General features: G+C 34.1%; 1 protein-coding gene across 1 annotated transcript in view; it reads left to right on the top strand.

Annotated features, from left to right (window-relative positions):
* The first annotated feature begins 656 nt into the window (after nucleotides 1-656).
* LOC110029430 (proteasome subunit alpha type-6) overlaps nucleotides 657-19,997 on the top strand; it is a 30,212-nt gene continuing 10,871 nt past the window's right edge. The window contains exons 1-6 of the mRNA XM_020731727.1: nucleotides 657-872; nucleotides 1,040-1,134; nucleotides 1,231-1,312; nucleotides 12,855-12,951; nucleotides 18,081-18,139; nucleotides 18,523-18,605. Coding sequence (XP_020587386.1) covers nucleotides 797-872; nucleotides 1,040-1,134; nucleotides 1,231-1,312; nucleotides 12,855-12,951; nucleotides 18,081-18,139; nucleotides 18,523-18,605 — 492 coding nt within the window. The 5' untranslated portion in view covers nucleotides 657-796. The remainder of the gene's footprint in view (nucleotides 873-1,039; nucleotides 1,135-1,230; nucleotides 1,313-12,854; nucleotides 12,952-18,080; nucleotides 18,140-18,522; nucleotides 18,606-19,997) is intronic.

The following is a 19,997-nucleotide window of genomic DNA, read 5'->3' as shown; positions in this document are numbered from 1 at the left end:
CAATTGTAGTCAGCCATAATCATCTTCCACCACCAGTGTCACGACTCCTCCGTTGCAAGCTGCCTTCCATCACCCCTCCACTGCCCTCCACCACCAATTGCCGCCCACCATCCACCAATCATTTGCTAACAACCAATGCCACATGCACTCACCCACTATTGCTGAACGTATCGCCCGCCAATCACCTATTTTTCATAAATTTTTAAAAGTATATATTTAATTTACATTAAATAAAATTAGTTAAAATAAAATATATTATCAATTTTACAAATAACCTTTTTTGAGCAAACAAGATCCCATGCGAGTCTTACATATATATAGAGCACTCGAAATATTACTATTTACAAATCATTCAACGATGTGATTTTTTGAATCACCGAATATATGCATTTATTAATGTTATATCAAAACATTGGGAAAGTGATAAAAAAAATGGTTTGGAGTTTAGGGTGTGTTTGAGTAAGTTTGTGCTTATCCACATAAACAACTTATTTTGAAACGCTATAGACGGGGTTAGACCCGCGACGTGCGTTTAATGTAAAATCCAACCGTGTTTTTGGATAAATTGTTGAAATGTGTTTTCCAAACAAAATGCCGCCTGCCCCAAATGGGCCTTAATCATTAATTATGTTATTTGAATGAGAATATGAAAAATGGATTAAAGAGAGTGCTTGATTTTTAAACAGCAATAATATTTTCTTGCAGCGCAGGCAAGCACCGCTTCCGATCACACTCCGCCGGCTTCGTGCGAGAACCCTAAGTACATTTGGAAGTCCGTCACTACAATATTAGCACAATGAGCCGTGGAACTGGTGCCGGATACGATCGCCACATCACCATCTTCTCCCCTGAGGGCCGCCTCTACCAAGTCGGTAAGCCTTCATTCTATTTCTCCGACGTAATCCATTTCAGTCTTCTTCAAATTCCTTTTTATTTTGATCGGCCTCCAAGGATTGTTTACCCTGTTATTCTACAACTCCGTGGGCTTAGAATTCATCATTTGCGTGTAATTCATCGATGATTTCTTCTGTTGGAACAGAGTATGCGTTCAAAGCGGTCAAGGCTGCTGGCGTCACGTCCATCGGGGTGAGAGGGAGGGATTCAATCTGCGTGGTTACACAGAAGAAGGTTCCGGTAGGCATCTTCTCTGACCAAGTTTTTTCTTGATGCGCAAATCCAAACGCGAACTATTTACTTTGATGCCTGATCAATGGGGAAAACATTATTCAGGATAAATTGTTGGACCAAACCAGCATCACTCATCTCTTTCCTATCACCAAGTACCTTGGTTTGCTAGCCACGGGGATTACAGGTTTGCATCCCGCATCTCTCTGTATCTTAGATCTATATTTTAAAGACAAGTGCAATTTTTTTTATTTGTTAATTATTTAATCTTATTAATAATTATCCAATGATTTTATTAGAAGGTGAAGTGATACCTAGTCGTGACAGGTTAAAGTACTGTGAATCAACTATACAAAATATTGCAGATATAAATGAGAATATTGCCTCTTGAGTGAAATTGCGTGGTTAAACTGATAAAGAAATAACACATGAGTATTATGTAATCAGAGGATATCACAGGGACTTGAAGATAAATTTTATATAATTGCAATTAGGCTGACAGGCTATATGAATGTTAGTGATGGGGAATAAAAAGTGGTTCGAAGCTAAGTTGAGCATGACTTATAGAATACTGCTACAAAGAATGCATGGAAAAACAGAGAGAGATAATTAACGAACAATTATATTAGGCGAACATTTGAAGTGGCATCTATTGAGATAAGATAGTTGAAAATAAATTTTACTTGTTTGGCATTGCACACCAAAGGTGATAGTAAAGTAACTATCAAATCACCAGGAAAGAGAATGGATGGAACTAAGTTAACACGAGTTAAAGTAGCTCAACAAGCTTCATGAAGAATATGTTTAACATCTTAGGCATTATCGTGCATGAGGATTCATAAAACAAAGATTCTTAGGAAGAATGAACTAACAATAAGGATTCATAAAAATGACCCAAACCAAATAGTTGGGGTAAGTCTAATGATGATGAATGTTGTGCATGATTTTGTTATTGGTTTGTTAACCTTATAAAATGTAAGTTGAAAGAGGGAGGTGGGAGGGAAAAACAATATTTGTTATCTAGAAAAAAATATTTTTGGTAAGCTCTTTACTTCTTATTTGACTTTCTTTATACTCATGACTCATGAATATATAATTCAAGCAACAACCTCTTATTGCTTTAGTCAACCTTCTCATTAGATTATTCACATTTTAATGTAAAACACCATTTAAAGATGTTTCTAAACTCAATTTCTCTGTTGGAAGATGCATTTATGTTTTATTGCGCCTGAAGCTCATTTTAACCCAATTATCTATGTCATCTTGGTTGAGTGACGATTAGACCACCAATCATTTGTTGAGGTACTTGTCTATCGATTCTACGAAGGAATATAAGTGAAATTTTAGAAACTAACAAGTTGGTATGATGAAGGTAATTATCATCAAGAGTCATCTAAATTCTAATTCCGGCCTTAGTATCATTCTCCATTAATTTTAGTATTGATGCACGTTACACCAGCTTCAATTTACATAAAATTTGGGGCACAACTTCTAAACATGTTATCTCCGATCTGCTTGTTTTTAGTCTAATTTTTCCTTTCAGATAATTTTATTTTACATTATTGTGCACATTTCTAATGATATGTAGGTGGTCAAATCGATATATTTTTTATAATTTTATTTTCAATAAATTCTACTGCACTTTTTTTTTATTTTTAGCCGTTTCGCACAATTTTTCAAATTTTATCACTCATCCATCTTAACATTCTTACCAGGGTGGTACTCTCACTTTGTTTATCGTAGAATTCTTTGTCGGAAAGCAATTTGATTCATATAACATAATTGCTCTAATCATCATTTTCTTTTGTTTTTCATGCCGGATTAGAAGATAGTTTTAAAAGTTAATTATTGGTAAGTAATGTATTGTCTAGTAGTATTAAAAGTTAATTTTTGAGAAGCAATGTATGGACTACTAGTCTAGTGCATTGTATGTAGGATGAAGATAGCATCACAATGTGGTGATTTAAGTGAACATGTCGTTCATGGTAATTTGGTTTTCAATAGTATTCATAGTGGCTACATAATGGAAATAATTAATGTGATAATAGAAGTTTTTTTATTTTTATTTTTTAGTTATGAGTGGGTATAAGTAGTGAACACATTTTCTAAGAGATGAGAATATCACACAGTTATGATCAAAGGCGAAGTTATCAAATCACGAATATACAAATTTACTTAGAAAGGAAGAAAAATCTTTTACAAGATCTAAGGCGATTTCTAGAAAAAAATTGACCATACAACATGGATTAGTACTCATGACTGTATATCTTAATATACAAAGAAACCATTCAAATGATTTATTTATCCAGAGATTATATAGTTAAAATTCAGCGGTGAGAATTAGCTGTCTTTTATATAGACTGTAAAGAGAAACCAATTGGAACTTTAAAGTGGTCCCAAATTTGATGTGGGATAGAATTGTTAGTTCTTTGGATAGTCTAGAAATATGCCATACATGAGTAAGGTTACTTGGTGAAGCAATGACATGAAAAATAAAGAATGATAAACAAAATACTTTCGAGATACATTGGCTAAGAGGTAGAAAATTTTTCCTAAAAAAAAAAGAAAAAGATAATCGCCAACCTAAGTTTTGGCTCTTGCTTGTTTATATAGTAGGCAAAGTACCGGGGAAGAAGAAAAAATAATATAACCTTGATAAGGAATTGTATATTTAGAGATTATGCTAATGATAAATTTATGAAGAGTAACGATGATAATATTTTTAATTAAGGATGAATACATCAATTAAAGGTGGAGGTGCTATTTTCATAATATTCAATGGACTTCTTGAGGAGGTGATCTTTTAGAAGAGTGAAATAGATGGAGTCATGAGGTTTATTTGATTAAAAAAATGAATTTGAGTTAACTTTGAAGAAGATGCATGAGATAAAGTAATAGGTCCTAATGGCAGGACTATTGAGATTTTAAGAGTTTCATGGAATGCTGGAGTTGGGGTGATGATGCTTTTTATGACCTCTTAAATGTTTTTATGACGCTAAATGATTGGAGAAGAAACACTATATTATTAATATTTAGTAATTTAGGAGATGCATAAAATGGTAGTAATACTTAACAAATTATAAAAGGAAACTAAGATATTGGGTATCCGAATGTAAGCTTAGAAAAAACATTTCAGCATCAAATAATTAATTTATTGTTATGCCGAAAGGCCTTTTATGGAGGTGATTGTTTTGCTACTACAATTAGTGAGAAAATTTAACTTGATTTCCTTGATCTCAGTGAAGTATATAACTCAATATATGAGAACTTAGTGGATATTATTGAAATTTTTTTTGATATGTTAAAATTATTAAATGTGTTTCATGGCGCAATCACTAATATTAGTTGCTGATTATTTCTCGAAGAGATTTGAAGGATAATATGATTATATCAAAGACCGCCTTTAGGTTTTTATATTTTTTGTGATCATGGAGATGCTTAATGAAATATTTAATATTTGGTATTTTAGTGTATCATATTTGTAGATAAATGGTATTCCTATATGATTCATCTTCTGGAATAACTATTAATGGGAAAACTTGTAGAACCTAAGTGCTTTCTTTACTAACATAAACATTTACTATTTGATATGCAATTTTAGTGAATTTGAAGTGGATTCAATATTGAATGTTGTGATAAATTTAAGAATCTTAGATTTATTATATAAAGAGTGGAGATATTTATGATGTCTGTATTTTTGGAATTAATGTTAGGCGGTTAAAATATAGAAGTGCCCTGGGAGTACTATGATAAGAAATATCATATAAACTCAAAGGAATCCATATATTGCAATTGAAACAATTATTCTTTCTAGTTCTTAGCGTCGAGCAATATGAAGTTGATGGGAGCTTTGTTCAGTATTGCAAAAATGAGAATGTTAAGATAGATTTATTTCAAAACTAGAGATTATGGACCGTGAAATGATTTTATTGGATTGATGATAGCGGTAGTAAATATCAAACTTATGGTGGTAGAAATCACCAACCCATAGGTTGAGTTTATATTTTTGTGCTCTAAAGCAGAGGTAAGAAGTTCTAATTCTCTTAAAAAAGACCAGAATGTAGAAAATATTATTTAGTGGTTTTAGAATGCGTAGTGGAGGGTCAAGGATGTATCAATAAGATGGTTTGATAAAATTATTGAAAGGATTAAGAATGAAAAAGTGTTATATAACTAAATAAAATTACTAGAGGGTGCAATAAGTAATATGTACAAAATAGAGGTATCTTCTAATGTAACACTCATCAAAAATGAATGGAGAACGAATATTTATATTATCATCTCCAAATAATTGAGATTATGTTGATTTTAAAATTTAAAATTTTCCTGTATTTTAGAGGAAGCTCCACATTTTTTTTAGCTTTCTCATTAGCATATTTCAATAGATGTATTTGAGCCACTCAAGTGTCATCTTATTATTTCCATACTCATAAAATTGCCCACCATCTTCAAAATATTTGTTTTATAATCTGATGTCCTGTATCACTAAAATTTTCTAAGTTTCTCAATTTTCTTTGATTGACCTAGCTCATCTTTTAAGATTATGTTTTCTGTTACTATTGCTTGCAAGCATTGCAATTTGAATCTCTTATAAGCATATCACTGGCACCATAATTATTTGTTTTTTCTCGACTATTTGTTGTCGGCTTTATGATTTATCAATTTTCATTTGATCTTATTAAATATTGTTTGAGGTGTTAAATCTATTCTTCACAAATCATTTTGAACAATTTATATCCATAATATCTTATGTCTACCCTTTCTCCTTGTTAAATCATTTGATACTAATTTTATGTACTTATTTAATCATTGCATTTTTTTACCTTTTATTAGATATGTCAAAAACCATTTTATTCCATTTTCAATTATTAATGTCCAATAGATGTTATCTAAACCTCCACTCTAATATAATCATTCCTCAATTTATTTTTCATCGTTTGGCACTGCATCCATCTCCGTAATATCATTTCTATTACACTAAATCTAGATATCGATGTTTTTTTACAGCTTGATGCTTAAATCCTTACAATAATGCTTAATTGAAGTTTTATAAAATTAAATTTTAAGTCTCCATGACAACTTCTTTTTGCATAATATTATTCAACAATTTATTTGACTTCAGAGCCTTAATATAGAAGTTTTTTTGTTATTTGCATCAATATCTTTTATAAAGTAGTTGCAAAATAATTAAGTTTATCTCACGTAGGCATAATTTTATCTTTTTATAATATTGATAAATAATTATTAAATTCACATATATTAAAAATTACATTTTTTATCCAAAATTTTTAGCTGGACTAATTCTAACTCGTATATCTTCTAAATATTATATCTATTATTATTATTTTTTTATTTTAATGGATGTCTCATCGATAATAATTATGTCATATGCAAAAAGCATGTACCGTGTATGATTCTCCATAACTAAGAAAAAAAGATATGATCTCGATTATAATATTTAATGATATTTGATGCAATTCTATCATAATTAGAAACTATTTGGTCACTCCAAAATTGTTTTTTTATACTAACTAGTGCTTCATCATGCATATTATTAATAATTTCAATATCATTTTTGACATAAATGTTTTTTTTTATGCACACTAAATAAATTTATTTTAGTGCGCGCTAAATCAATTCTCTTAGTTCTCAATCTTATACCTTTCTATGATCAATAAAAATCATAACAATATTTTTTTTACTCTTTATACTTTATACTTGTTGTCTTACAATACGATAGACCTCTGTGGTATGAAATTAGAATTCTATTTTGAAGCTAACATAATTTTTATATACTAATGTACCATTAACCCTGACGTAGAGTCATTATATGATTCCTAGTTTGATTCCTCTGTGGTTAGCATAATTTTAAACATATTCTTTTTTCTTAAATATTGATACCTAATTCTTCTTTTGCAATAACTTGGTATTTATACTCTTAATCTTTATATTTCCATTGAAAAGATTTGTTGTAATATCCTCTATATCTCTTATGATTTCAATATTTATCTCAACTAGAGTTAAAGTTTTGTATGATGTCATAGAATTTTGGTTTCACCAATCCAAACCAAAGATGAGATGCACAAATAACACAAGAAAAAATAATTCACAAAATTCCAAATTTTGATTTCAACAATGATTAGTCATCCTTGATGCACAATCATATACCATGCTTTAATTATTCCAAATAATAATTTAATTCATGAAAATATGAAACCTCAGTAAACAAGTGGGACATAATATTTTCTAAGATTAGGATTCTCACTCCAAATGAAAACTATTTGACAAAATCTCAATCACAAATGCTTTTTACTAAAATAGGTGAATTGAAAGATAAAAAAATTTAATCACAAAGTGGTGGATCTTATGCTTCATGTTGGTATCATGGGATTCATCCCTAGGAAATAATCAATTTTCAAAAACTTAAAGTGTCCATATTTATTTGCACACACAAGTACTGAGAAAAATTTAGATTTTTTTATTCCATTCAATGGTCAACTATTTATATATACACAAGGGGTCCTACTTATAGCCCGTGAAGTATCCAAAATAATAATAAAAAAAAAGCTTAGAACCATCTAAGATATTGTAAAAACCTATCAGTTTCAATTCAACACATTTGAATTCAATAAGTGATTACAAGTTTTCAAAATTAAAATTTTTGTTTTAACAACACCTGCAAACTTAGTCTCCAAGCTATACTGCATTATTGGAAGAAAAAATCAAACGTTGAAACCGACTACAACACATACAATGAATAATCTCAAATGCAAATTTGCCCGCCAACTTGTTGCAATTAGGGCTGTAAATGAACCAATGCACTCTATGAATAACTTGAACACGGCTTGATTAGGACTCAATCATATTCATTCAAATTAGTAAATAAATATGCTTGAACAGTTTTTAAAAGCTCGAAGCTAAATGAACTAAACATGAAAATGGTCAAACTTGTTCCTTTATGTTCACGAACAAACTAGTTTGTTGTTCAACAAATAACTTGTTAAATACTCGATATTAAAGCTCAATAATAGCTCAAATGAAACATGATATATTATTTAAATAAAATTTGATTAAATAAAATATTAACTCATTTGATAAACTTTTCAATGAAGTTTCTGAAAATACGATCGACCTTTGTGAGCTTAATATCATTAATAATAATAAAATATATTATGTATGTTATCACATTAGTAAAAAAGAAATTGAGGAGGCCTTAAAAAAATCAAGGGTGGAAAATCAGTAGGACTTGATGATATCCCAATTGAAATGTTGAAATATTTAGGAGATTTAAGAATTGTGGTCTTACTAACTCTTTAATATTATTTTAAAAACTATAAAAAAATGTCTAAGGAGTGGAGAAAGTGTATTTTGATCCCCATTTCTAAGAATTAAGTAGATGCACAAGAGTGTGCAAATTATAAAGGAATTAAGTTGATGTATCATACTTTAAAATTATGTGAGAGGGTAGTTGAACATAGATTAAGGCGCATTACAAAGATTTCTTATAATCAGTTTGGATTTATGCCAGACAGGTCTACTATTGATGTTATACATTTATTGAGAGGTTTGATGGAGAAGTACAAAGAGAATAAGGAGGATCTGCATATGATTTTTATTGATTTAGAAAAAGCTCACGATTAGGTTCCAACAGAAATCTTTTGGAGAGTTATAGAGAAGAAATGTGTTGATATGACTTATATTCAAGTCATTAAAAATGTTACTAGAGCTGTTACTTGTATGTATACCAGAGCTTATATTTGTATTAGAGTAGAAGGAGGATTGACCCAATATTTTCCTATTTCAGTTGGATTACATCAGAGATCGGCTTTAAACCCATATCTTTTTGCTTTAGCTATGAATGCTCTTACTGGATATTTATAGGAGGATGTACCCTGGTGTATTTTTTTAGCTGATAATATCCTTCTTGTGGATAAGACTTGAGAAAGAGTTCAGGAAAAACTTGAATTATGGTGGTCTACATTGAAAACTAAAGGACTTCGTTTGAGTAGAACTGAAACAAAATGCATGGAATGTAGTTTTAGTAGTAGTAACTCTAGTGACAGAGTTGTAACTATCGGTGATCAAATCATCGGTGATCAAATCATTAAAAAATATCTCGGGTCTATTGTTCAAAGTGATGGTGATGTAGATGGGGATGCTATTGGTAGAATTCAAGTTGGTTTGTTGAAGTGGAGGAATGCATTGGGGCTATCGTGTGATAGAAAGTTACCGCTTAAACTGAAAGGAAAATGTTATAAGATGGTGGTGAGACCTGCAATGCTTTATGACACAGAATGATGGCCTTTAAACGTGAATCATAAAACAAAGTTAAGTGTTGCCGAGATGAGAATGCTTAGGTGGATGAGTGGCTTGATACTTAGAGACAAAATGTGAAATGAATATATCCTTGATAGAGTTGATTTATCTCCAGTGGCGGATAAAATTAGAGAGAGTCATCTTAGATGGTTTGTACACATAAACGTCGACTATCTGATGATCCAGTTAGGAGAGTAGATATTTTAGATTCAACTTATTTTAAGAAAGGCAGAGGTAGACCTAGAAAGACTTGGGCTTATTGTATAAAAAATGATCTTAATTTATTAGAATTAAATGAAAATATGACACTCAATAGGACGCAATGGAGAAAAAAGATTCATGTAGCTGACCCCACTTAGTGGGATAAAGGCTTGTTGTTGCTGTTATATAATATTAACTTATCTGTTGATAACTCGATGATAGCTTGTATCATATATGATATATATAAATACTTGATATTAAGTTTCTGTAGGTTTTAAAGTTGTCTTTTTAGCTGTTTGGTAGGATTTAGGTTGAATCATGCTTAAATGCTACACAAATAATTTTACTGAACATCTCCCAAGTGAGGGATTTAGGGCAAAATGGAGGGAAAACGAGATTTAAGATATTGTAGGGTTTAGAGTTTATAATCAATAAATTAATGGTTGTGATCAAATTTGTAAAAGTATTTACTAAATTTTTTGTGTAAAAATTTTGATATATGTTTGAATTTTTAGGTCATTTTTTAGCTTGTTTAAATACTTGTATGCTTGTCATAAACAAATAAGTCTAAACATTGGAAAATTTAAACAAGTTAAGCTTAAATAATATATGAAACCTTGACACAAGCTTAAGCCAAACATGAACTTATAATTATATTGAACCAAGTCCGAACAATGACATACTTGGCTCAGTTATAGCCCTAGTTGCAATGCCGAGAATCAAAGCTATTGAAGGAAAGAGCTGAGTGTTGCCCCAGTAAGAAAAGTTGCCGGCAACAATATTCGTCCTGCAAAGGAAAACTGAGAACACCCAAATAAGTTCACTCATTTTTGCAGAAGGCAACACAACCAGTTTACCAAGATAATTTTTGCCATGATGCTAGATTTGAGAAGAATAAATAGTGCCATAACCGTAGCTGGTAGGAATTTAACAACCGGTTTGCTGAGACTATAGTTTTGTGCTAAATCAGAGAATTGAAAACAGTTTACTTGGGAATCAAGGAGTACTGAACAGACAGAATTTTCTGTAGTAAAGTAAAATCTAAGAGGTAATCGAAATATTAGAGAGCATAACATATTCCCAATATGATCAGTATTATAGGCATGATTTTAACAGTCAAAACTGGAAAAGAGGAAATACAATGCAAACTAACTAATTATTCCTTAATGTTGAACTTTTGTGCTTCTAACGATTATAACTTTTACTTTTCTATCACATTTATCTGACAAAAAAAATTGACTTAATGAATTGAGCATTTAATATTTGTCTAGTATGGCCATAACTGTTGTGCTTTGTGCAAGGTAATCCATATAATTGGGTCTATTATGTCAATGCCTAAGTTATTTTGACATCTAATATCAAGTGGGGACATAATTGCATAATCTTTAATAGCTTCAAGAGTAAGCTGAGCTAGTATATCTAATTTGGAAAGGATGGAAAGAGATAGGAATTCACTCTACTGGTAGTAGATTCATGAAATAAAGTCCAATCAAATATTGAGCTGATACAAATGCTTCTTGGGATTTGTACTCTGCAAGCAATTTTTTTTTTTTTTTTGATAATGATAAACTATAAAACTTAATTATAAAACTTAATGTCATGGTCTTCTTGCAGTTAATCTCTATAAAGCCCTTTGGGAAAAGTTTTAGGATTCTGATGCACGCTACCCAATCATTCACTTGAATCCCTCGTCATCTATTACCTAAACCCCCAGGAATTCATATGCTATGCAAATGTCTGTGTCATAACTGGGCTTCGAGTTAAAAGGATGTTCAACAAGATCTTTATATTTTCTTGATTGATATCTACTGTCAATTTCAAATAGACTCTTGCCTGTATGCCTAGAAAATGAATAACATTTAAGCTTAGTCATAGTATCAAATCCCAACCAATTACTTATTTTTTATTTTTACAACATAACATAGCATCTAGACTATTATCAATTACTTTAGCTTGTCCATAGGTTCATTGTTTATATGCAATTGAAAATTTTAGTCAGATTCCCATTTTGTTTTATGGAGCTTTTTCATGTAACTTACGAATTTTCTCTCTGTCATGTACTATGCTTTCAAATAATTGTATTGTATAACCAATTTATGAAAATATAACTTTCCATTTGATGTATTAACAATTTTAAAACCCAGAATAGAACAAGTCCTTTTCTGAATAACTATCAGCCTCTTTAAAGACAGAATTGTTTTTTTTTTCAATGTTTGTAGTAATCCTATAATAAAGCCCAAACTGAATTACCTCCAAGTTTTATATGGAATAGGCAAAATTTCTGAAATTGCACTAAACTTCTTTCTTTTAGTTGTTCGGCAAGTTTTGTATTGTCAAAATTCATGGGCAACATCTATTTTTATGCTTTAGGCTAATAATTCCTAACCTCATTCCTCAATCTTTTTTATGATACTATCTTAACCAAAATACCTTGCAACATCACCAACATGTTACTCGAAGATAAGAAAATTTCACAAAGATGATTCAAGAATGCAAAGTTGAGGTTCTATAAAGAAAGCTATTCTTAATTATAAAATCCTCCTTGTTAAGACGCTCGTTTGATGGGTTGTACCGCCCAACTCACGCTTCATTGTTCAACATGTAGCTGGCTCCCACTCCAAGCTACCCTTGGGTATTTGAGGTCTTGACCTTAAGTGATCTATCGAGATCCTATCGACTTAAGCATATCTTGGGGTTGTACTGCCTAGATGTTATGCCTCACATTTTGACAATTTTTAAAAGCTACCATGGACTTATGATTTTAAACATTTTGGAAGTGCTAATTGGCCTCTCCACCTTCTCCATTGAGCCTCCACATTTCAATACCAGGATTAGTTCAATGAAATATCATTTTTAGTCAGCTAGAGATGCTAGAACAATCCCTTACTATATTTTGTGTTTAACTTATGCAAGCGCAATATATATCTCATTTATTTCATGAATACTGTCTTTACCACTAATTAAAGCTCCACCGTGATATTCTCTCTTCACTGCAAAATTATTTTTTCATTCTCCTCACAACTCCTGCTTTCTAGATTATTAAGTTTGATTTCTTTGATACTAGGTTTGTGTATACTATAGCTCCTGTTATGAGGCTAGCGTTTTATTTACTGGCAATCAATTGATATGATGTTGATCTTATTATTCTGATGTTTTCATCTCTTACTTTTCTTTAAGGAGATTCTAACTGCCCTTTTCTTTTCTGGTTCTAGCTGATGCAAGGTCTCTTGTTCAGCAAGCAAGGAATGAAGCAGCGGAATTTCGCTTCAAATGGGGATATGAGATGCCTGTTGATGTGCTTGCCAAGTGGTAAGGCTCCTGTTCTCTCCAGGAACCAGCTATGGTTCTCAGTTGTGTGCGACTCATGCAAATGTCTGTTGTATGGTTAAATTTTGTAACTCTGCTTATTTTTGCAAGGATTGTTTGATTACTATCTCATAAAATTAAAAAAGAAAAAAAAAGAAAGAATTCACTTAATGCTGAAGAAAGGCTAAGAACGCATTTGGGTTGACCACCAACACATGATGCATTCGTACCTGCTGTTGCAGTGGTGTTTATATTCGTGAGGGCTTTCACGCTGTCAGCTACTAAAAAACTGCATTCAGGGAACTGTTTGCACTAGGTGGGGGGAGAGAGAGAGAGAGTGTGTGTGTGTTGCTGTGGCGGTCCAAGCTTTTGCAGCTCACAAAAATGAAGCCTAAATGGCCGGGGAAGTTTTGTGCCTCTCTCAAGTCTCTTTGTTGATTTACCTTTACCGGACACTTTTCTCTTCAATTTGATGCATGAAACCATTTTTACCCGTCATGTTGGGAAGGCGTAAACACTCAGCTTTGTTTCATCTTTCATTTCAGTTTTTTCTTGGTAATGATTTTTTTTTCTGTTTGTTTTGAGCCAACATAAACATAAATGATGTGACTCAGGGCCCACTCCTATAAACGCGCAATCAAATATATATATATATAGTTTAGGTTTTTTTGTGTGTATGTTTTCTATCGGGACAACCGTCAACGTCCTTTTTCTCTCTTCTAGGTCTGTATCCAAAGGTGGGTACTGTTTCAGTTGTAGCTCGTTCGAGGTAGTGACCATCTTCTATAAGATTGAGTGCAGTCCCTGCTGTAGCTCGTTTCTGAGGAGGTAGTTATCCTCGACTCCTATCCTTTGATGCTGCAAGTCCCCTCTCCTCATTGCATCCCCCTGGGGCAACATTTTGATTGCTGGTTTTTGCAATTTCAGCCGCCGCCATCACCTTCCTCTCCCGCTTTGCTGCCATAGCAGATCTAGACCACCCACATTTCCGCCGCCATTCCCAACCATCCTTTATTGCTGACTCTACCCAGAAACTCCTTTGCCTTGTTGTTTCATGCAGCCTTCCTGCCGTCTCCAACTCCCCTTTCCGCATTGCTGTCGCCCAAACCGTTTCTTTCTAGTATTTTTTCTACTGTTCTAGCCCTCCCACTTTGCCGCTGATGCACAAAACAATCAGGAAAAACCGTATCTTTGCTGTTACCCAACTAACCACTTCAACTTTGTGCTGCCTCCAACCAAGATGACAATCATACTTACTGCCTCTGTAGTCTAGCTCCTTTCTCGCTGCAACCATCTTGTATCGTTGTTACCGCATCTTTCCGCTATTCTAATCCTTCTAGCCGATCTCCACCACCCTTGGATCAACTACTAATTGAGTTCGTGTTGTTTTGTGTTTGTGCTGCTTTTCCTTTAAGTGTGTTTGGCTGTAATCGCACGTTGTTTTTAGTAATAATATTTGTTTTCCTATTGTTGTTTGTGTTAACTCCGGTATCATTTGGTATTAGAGTTAGCTTAATGCAAGTCCTATCCTAGAGTTTTTAGCCTCCCCCTCCAAAAAAAACTAAAAAAATTCTTTCCCCCACCTACTAACCTTCCACTACCTATACCCAAAACGCCAACCATGCCACCGCTAATCTGATCAAGAACCTAACATGGACGACATATGATGATTATTCTGCCAAGTGCTACATCTACTCGAGTCCATTGAGGAAAAAACCCAAGGTGGGATCACCATTGACTGTAATAGTGACAGTCACGAAGGAGAGCAAGTAGAACCCTTCAATCCTTTCTGTAGGGATGATTCTAATAGAGGAGAAGACACACTACAATGCTTTGGAATACATTATCAGCGAAAATCTAGAGCTAAAGTGCCTATTGGAAGATACAAAGATGAGGTGATCGTTGGAGGATACATGGATCATATGCCTGTCAGAGGATGCAAAGATCTTGGAATGAAAGTGGACCTATCGTACTTCCAGGGGAGAATAAATTCAGTTGACTTCCTCGAGTGGATGCAGATTGTTGAGTGGATTTTTGAACACAAGGAGGTGCTCGATGACAGAAGAGTGAAGTTCTCCACCATCAAGCTGGAGAAGAGTGCTTCTTTGTGGTGGGAGAATCTGAAAAGGGAGAGATAGAGAGAAGGACAAAATCATTGCTTGGGAGAAGATGAAACAGGAAATGCACTAATAGCACCTCCCCCATGCTATTACCAAAATATCTTCTTGAAGCTTAACTAGCTGCAACAGGAGCTGTCAATGTAGGAGTGCACAATGAATTTATGTAGCTAAAATTGAAGTGTGAGCTAAAGGAGACAGAGGAGCACACCATAACGAGATATTCATGTGCTATATCCAGATATCTGTGAGGCATGAACCTTGCCATCAGTAATGTGGTTCAATTGCAACTTTATTGGACATCGAGGGACATGCAGACTTAAATATTGAAAGTGGAGAGACCATAGAAGCAGAGCAAACAATCACTGCCAATCAAACAACTACCCATAGTTGTAGACCTTAGGAGGAGCATGCCTCAGGGAGTGGAACAAACTGGTTAGGAGCAGGACAGTGCCGCTCTGAGTGAGAAGAAGCTTAAGAAGAGTAGCATGACTACTACAATCTTTACCAAAAAATGCTTCAAGTGTTATGATTTTGGACACATCGCTTCCAGTTGCCCTACTAGCTGAGTTGTGACTTTCACTGAGCAATGGGTAGTGAAGGAAGTTAGCGACGAACAAGTGACCATCTTTTATCAGATGAGAGCGAGATGCTTGTGGTCCGATGAGTCCTTCAAACTAAGACATCGAGGGATTAATAAAGGCTTCACCACAATGTATTCTATACTTGTTACACCGTGGAGAGAAATATATGCAACAAAAACGTAGCATCAATAATGATGGTGGACAAATTAAGCATCATGATTCAGAGACATCCACAATCATATTCCCTAATATGGTTGAAGTAGGAGAACAAGACCGACATTGACAGGTTTCTCCTAGAATTTTGTATTGAGAATCAGTTGCAGGATCAAAGATAGTTTAACGTGGTGCCAATGGATGCATGCAACTTTTTTGTTGGGAAGATTGTGGTAGTTTGTTTGCCGGACTTAGCAAGACGAGTTTAGGAACACATACTCCAAAGATGGCAAACCCATAGTCCTTTTATTTTTTGCGGAGTTCGAAATGACAAGCGCCTTTGCCAACAAAGAAGTGTCTGTAAGATCATTTTTGGTGATGACAGAGGATGGCAAGAAAGATTAGCTAGTTTCAGATACTAGACAACCATTACAGAGAGAAATTCAAGGCATCTGGTTCGATAGCTTACAACTATGGCCGCCGCCAGTCGTGAAAGATCAGGTTGGGCCAACTTGGGGTTACTTTGAGAGGATTCAACGAACTTTACATGACACGCAGACCCAGTTCAGTGCAGTAATGTACCTCCAGAAGATTGGACCATTATGGATGATTGCTCGCAAGTGAGAAAAACTACTCAGGTGTTTTAGGAGACGGTGTAGTCGACAGTGGGGTCCCGACGCTTCTAGGGCCACAATTGAAGATTCTTCAGCCTTGGGAGGTTAAAATAGCTTCATCCTTCAACATGTTGATAAAAACTTCGATGAATGTGATCCAAGCTCTCCCAATCTCGGGAGGCTGATGCGGGGCGTCTTTGCGCCAGACGCTGCATATGCCACTATATTGCCTCAAATTTGTTCGTTTCAGTCGGTCCTTCCAAGCATGGTTTTCCCTCCTATTTGGAGCGGAGCCTACTCCTCTTTTCTTTAGGTCTCTATATATGCTATTTCTTAGAGTTTAAGTCAGTTTTTGGCTTATATTTTTTGTTAGGATAGTTGGTGCTCCAACCGTGGGTTTTTTGAGATGATGATAATCTTCCAAGGGATCGAGTGGTGCTCTAGCTGTAACTCACTCCTGAGTAGGTAGTCATCCTCGACTAGCTCCTTTTATCCTTCATTGCCGCAATTCCCCTTTTCTTGTTGCAGTCGCCTAGGGAAACATTCCGATTGTTGTTTTCTGCACTTCCAGCCGCCGCCATCATCATCTCTTTCCTTCGCTTCGCTGCCACAGCAGGTCTAGACCACCGACATCGCTGCTTCTGCCGCTTAGCCATCCTGTATCGCTGCCGCCACCCACCCTTCGCCTAGTTGTTTCCTGTAGCCACCAGCCTCTTAGCCGCCTCCCACTTCCCATTGCGCCTTGCTGCTGCCCAAACCATCCCTTTCCAGTCTGGCTCCTGTTATTCCAGCCCTCCCACTCTTCCAGGGCGCACAGGACAGCCAAGAAACACAACCTCTCTACTGTTCCACGACTAACCATTCCAACTTAGTGCTGCCAATAGCTAGGACAGCAATCATACTTGCCATATCTGCAACCATCTTGTACCCCTACCGCCACCCTGGATCAACCCTTAATTTTGTCTGTGTGTTGTGTTTGTGTTGTTTTTGGCTGTAATCACATATTTGTTTTTCAGTGATAATATTTGCTTTTCTATTATTTCTTAACTTCGGTATCACGTTGTCTTATGTATATTTGAAATTCAGTGCAAAGACTTTATTCCTGACTAACATATCTTATTTAGCTTTGAAAGGTCTTTTCTTATTCCTGATTTTCTTTTACTGCGTAATTGAGATTTGTGGACGGATTCCTTCGCTTTTTTGAAGTTTCGGGTCTATAGCCGTCGTAGTAATGAATTCAAACTTAATTTGGTGAGAAGTTGGGGTTTTTTTTCCCTCCATTATTCAAAAACTTTGGGACATTTATATATGCGGACTTTAAGGCATAAAAAAAGTTTACCATTGTCGATCTTCTACTTTTACCTCTACAATACTGATGCTCTGTCTTGTAAATATCATGCATATAGGTGTTTATAACATGTTGAAGTGTACATAAGATGATTTTATTTTGATTTTTATGACTAAAAAGGTTTATTTATTTGTTATCGTAAGGATACCTTTTGTTAGGCTTTGTAGGATTGGAAAGATCCAATCGTATGGGTACAGGGTTTTTCTTTTTTGGATAGTTGTATACTTTGTAGTTTTGTTAATCTCAGAAGTGCTTTAGAACTTTTCAATTACCCTTGATTTAAAGAAGTTTTTTGTTCTCTCCTACTCATCTACAGGATAGCTGACAAATCACAGATATATACACAGCATGCTTACATGCGACCACTTGGAGTAGGTCAGTTGCTACACATATAGATAAAAATGAGTGAAGTGTAAAAATAGTCTCTTACCTACTTAAATGAGGCCATTTTAGTCCCAGAGTTTTTAAAAGTGCTTAGTTAGTCCTAAACTATTTTAATGAGGGCTAAAATAGTTCTCATCGGGGAATATTTAGCAAATATTAAAAGAGTCTAGGTATTTAACTGGGCCATATAAACTCCAAATATTAAAAGAGTCTAGGTATTTAACTTGCCCATATAAACTCTGGGACTAATATGAACCCCTACAAATAGTCGTGACCATATTAACACTTTTCTTGATAAAAAAATTTGATTAAAGCTATGGGAGCTTATTTCAATTCTAACAATTTCTGACCTTCATCATATGCGATATATGAAGTTGCAATGATATTGGGCATTGATGAAGAAAAAGGACCTCAGCTATTCAAGTGTGACCCTGCTGGTCATTTTTTTGGCCACAAGGTACTTGGACTTGCAAACTCTTTCCAGGTTTTTTTTCATGCATTTAAAATCATGCTAAACCTTACAGGTTAGGTTCAGGATTGTCTGTCCAGAATTCAACATCTATTTCTAGTTTGGGGCATTTACATACATATCACACAATTTCTATGTATTTACATATCTAAAGCCTAAACATTACTCTTTGCATATACCACCCAAATCTTTCTTATCATATAAAAATATCACCATTTAACTTTCAAAAAGTGAAATGCACCTTTTCATGCATAGGGAAGGTGGCATAGATGTAAAAATTTAAGTTTATAGTTGTTAGATATGTATATACATAGGAATTAAGTGGTATGTATGTAAATTTTTTTTCTAATTTTTCCCATGTGTGATTAGATTATGTTCCATCTTAGCATAGCTAGTTGTATTTTGTGTTTCTGATCTGTAATTCATCTTATCTGAGTGTATCATATCATTAGTAATGTTGCCTGTGAATGGCTATTCGTATATCCATTGCAGATTTCTTTTTGGCGTTATATCTATATATTTTATTTCATTAATTATGTAGTATGCATTGCGGATTATACCTTACAAAAAAAATCGTGCTATTGTGACAGGTCATTTAGTACTAAAATGTTATTTATTTATTTATTTTTCATGCACTGCATACGAGGACACCTACTTCATTGTCTGAATTATTTAGCTAAGGCTATCAAGGATGCTTTGATGATTTTCAACATGTTAGAAAGTGCCTTGTGGCCAAATTGATATCTATAGCTAAATGCCAATGACATAGAAATTATATCTTTTTGCACAAAGGTATAATTTATTGTATTTTGCAGATCAGGCAAGTTTTTTCAAGGGTTAAAAAACTATTTGTTTTTTTGTATGAAAGCATAACTGGATACTTTCAAGTATGATCTGCGTCACTTGCATTATCCCAACTGTTTAGCCGAGGCTTTTATAGCTGTTGTGTTGATTGGCTTCTGTGCTATAAAAAGTTCTTCTGCATCCAAACTTAGATGACCGGAAAATTTGACTTACATTTTGTTTACTTGCGTTTCTAGCGCTTGTTGAGAAGATTTATTGTTTCCTGAGATGACATAAGCTGAAGTGTGCGATGCTTACATTTTTATTTATCATTGCGAGCAAGCTGGTGGAAGGCCTCCTATTTGGCAGAATTTATATGGAAGGTTTTGATTTTATTTTCAATCTTAGGATTGTCACAGTAAACAACTCTGTCAACAAAGGACTTGCGTGGCTTAATCATTATTATTATTATTTTTAAACTGCTCTGAATGCCATTCAATGTAGTGGCCCTGATTTTTCTGAGATGGTCACATACTATTTTGTGGCTTATGATTTTCTCAACTGCATGATATGTTGGCATGTTGTGGTTAATTTCGT

The sequence above is a fragment of the Phalaenopsis equestris genome, unplaced genomic scaffold, assembly GCF_001263595.1.
Source record: "Phalaenopsis equestris unplaced genomic scaffold, ASM126359v1 Scaffold000572, whole genome shotgun sequence".
In the NCBI taxonomy this organism is placed as follows: Eukaryota; Viridiplantae; Streptophyta; class Magnoliopsida; order Asparagales; family Orchidaceae; genus Phalaenopsis; species Phalaenopsis equestris.
Note: the sequence above shows the minus strand (reverse complement) of the source record. Positions and strands in the feature narration are given on the sequence as shown.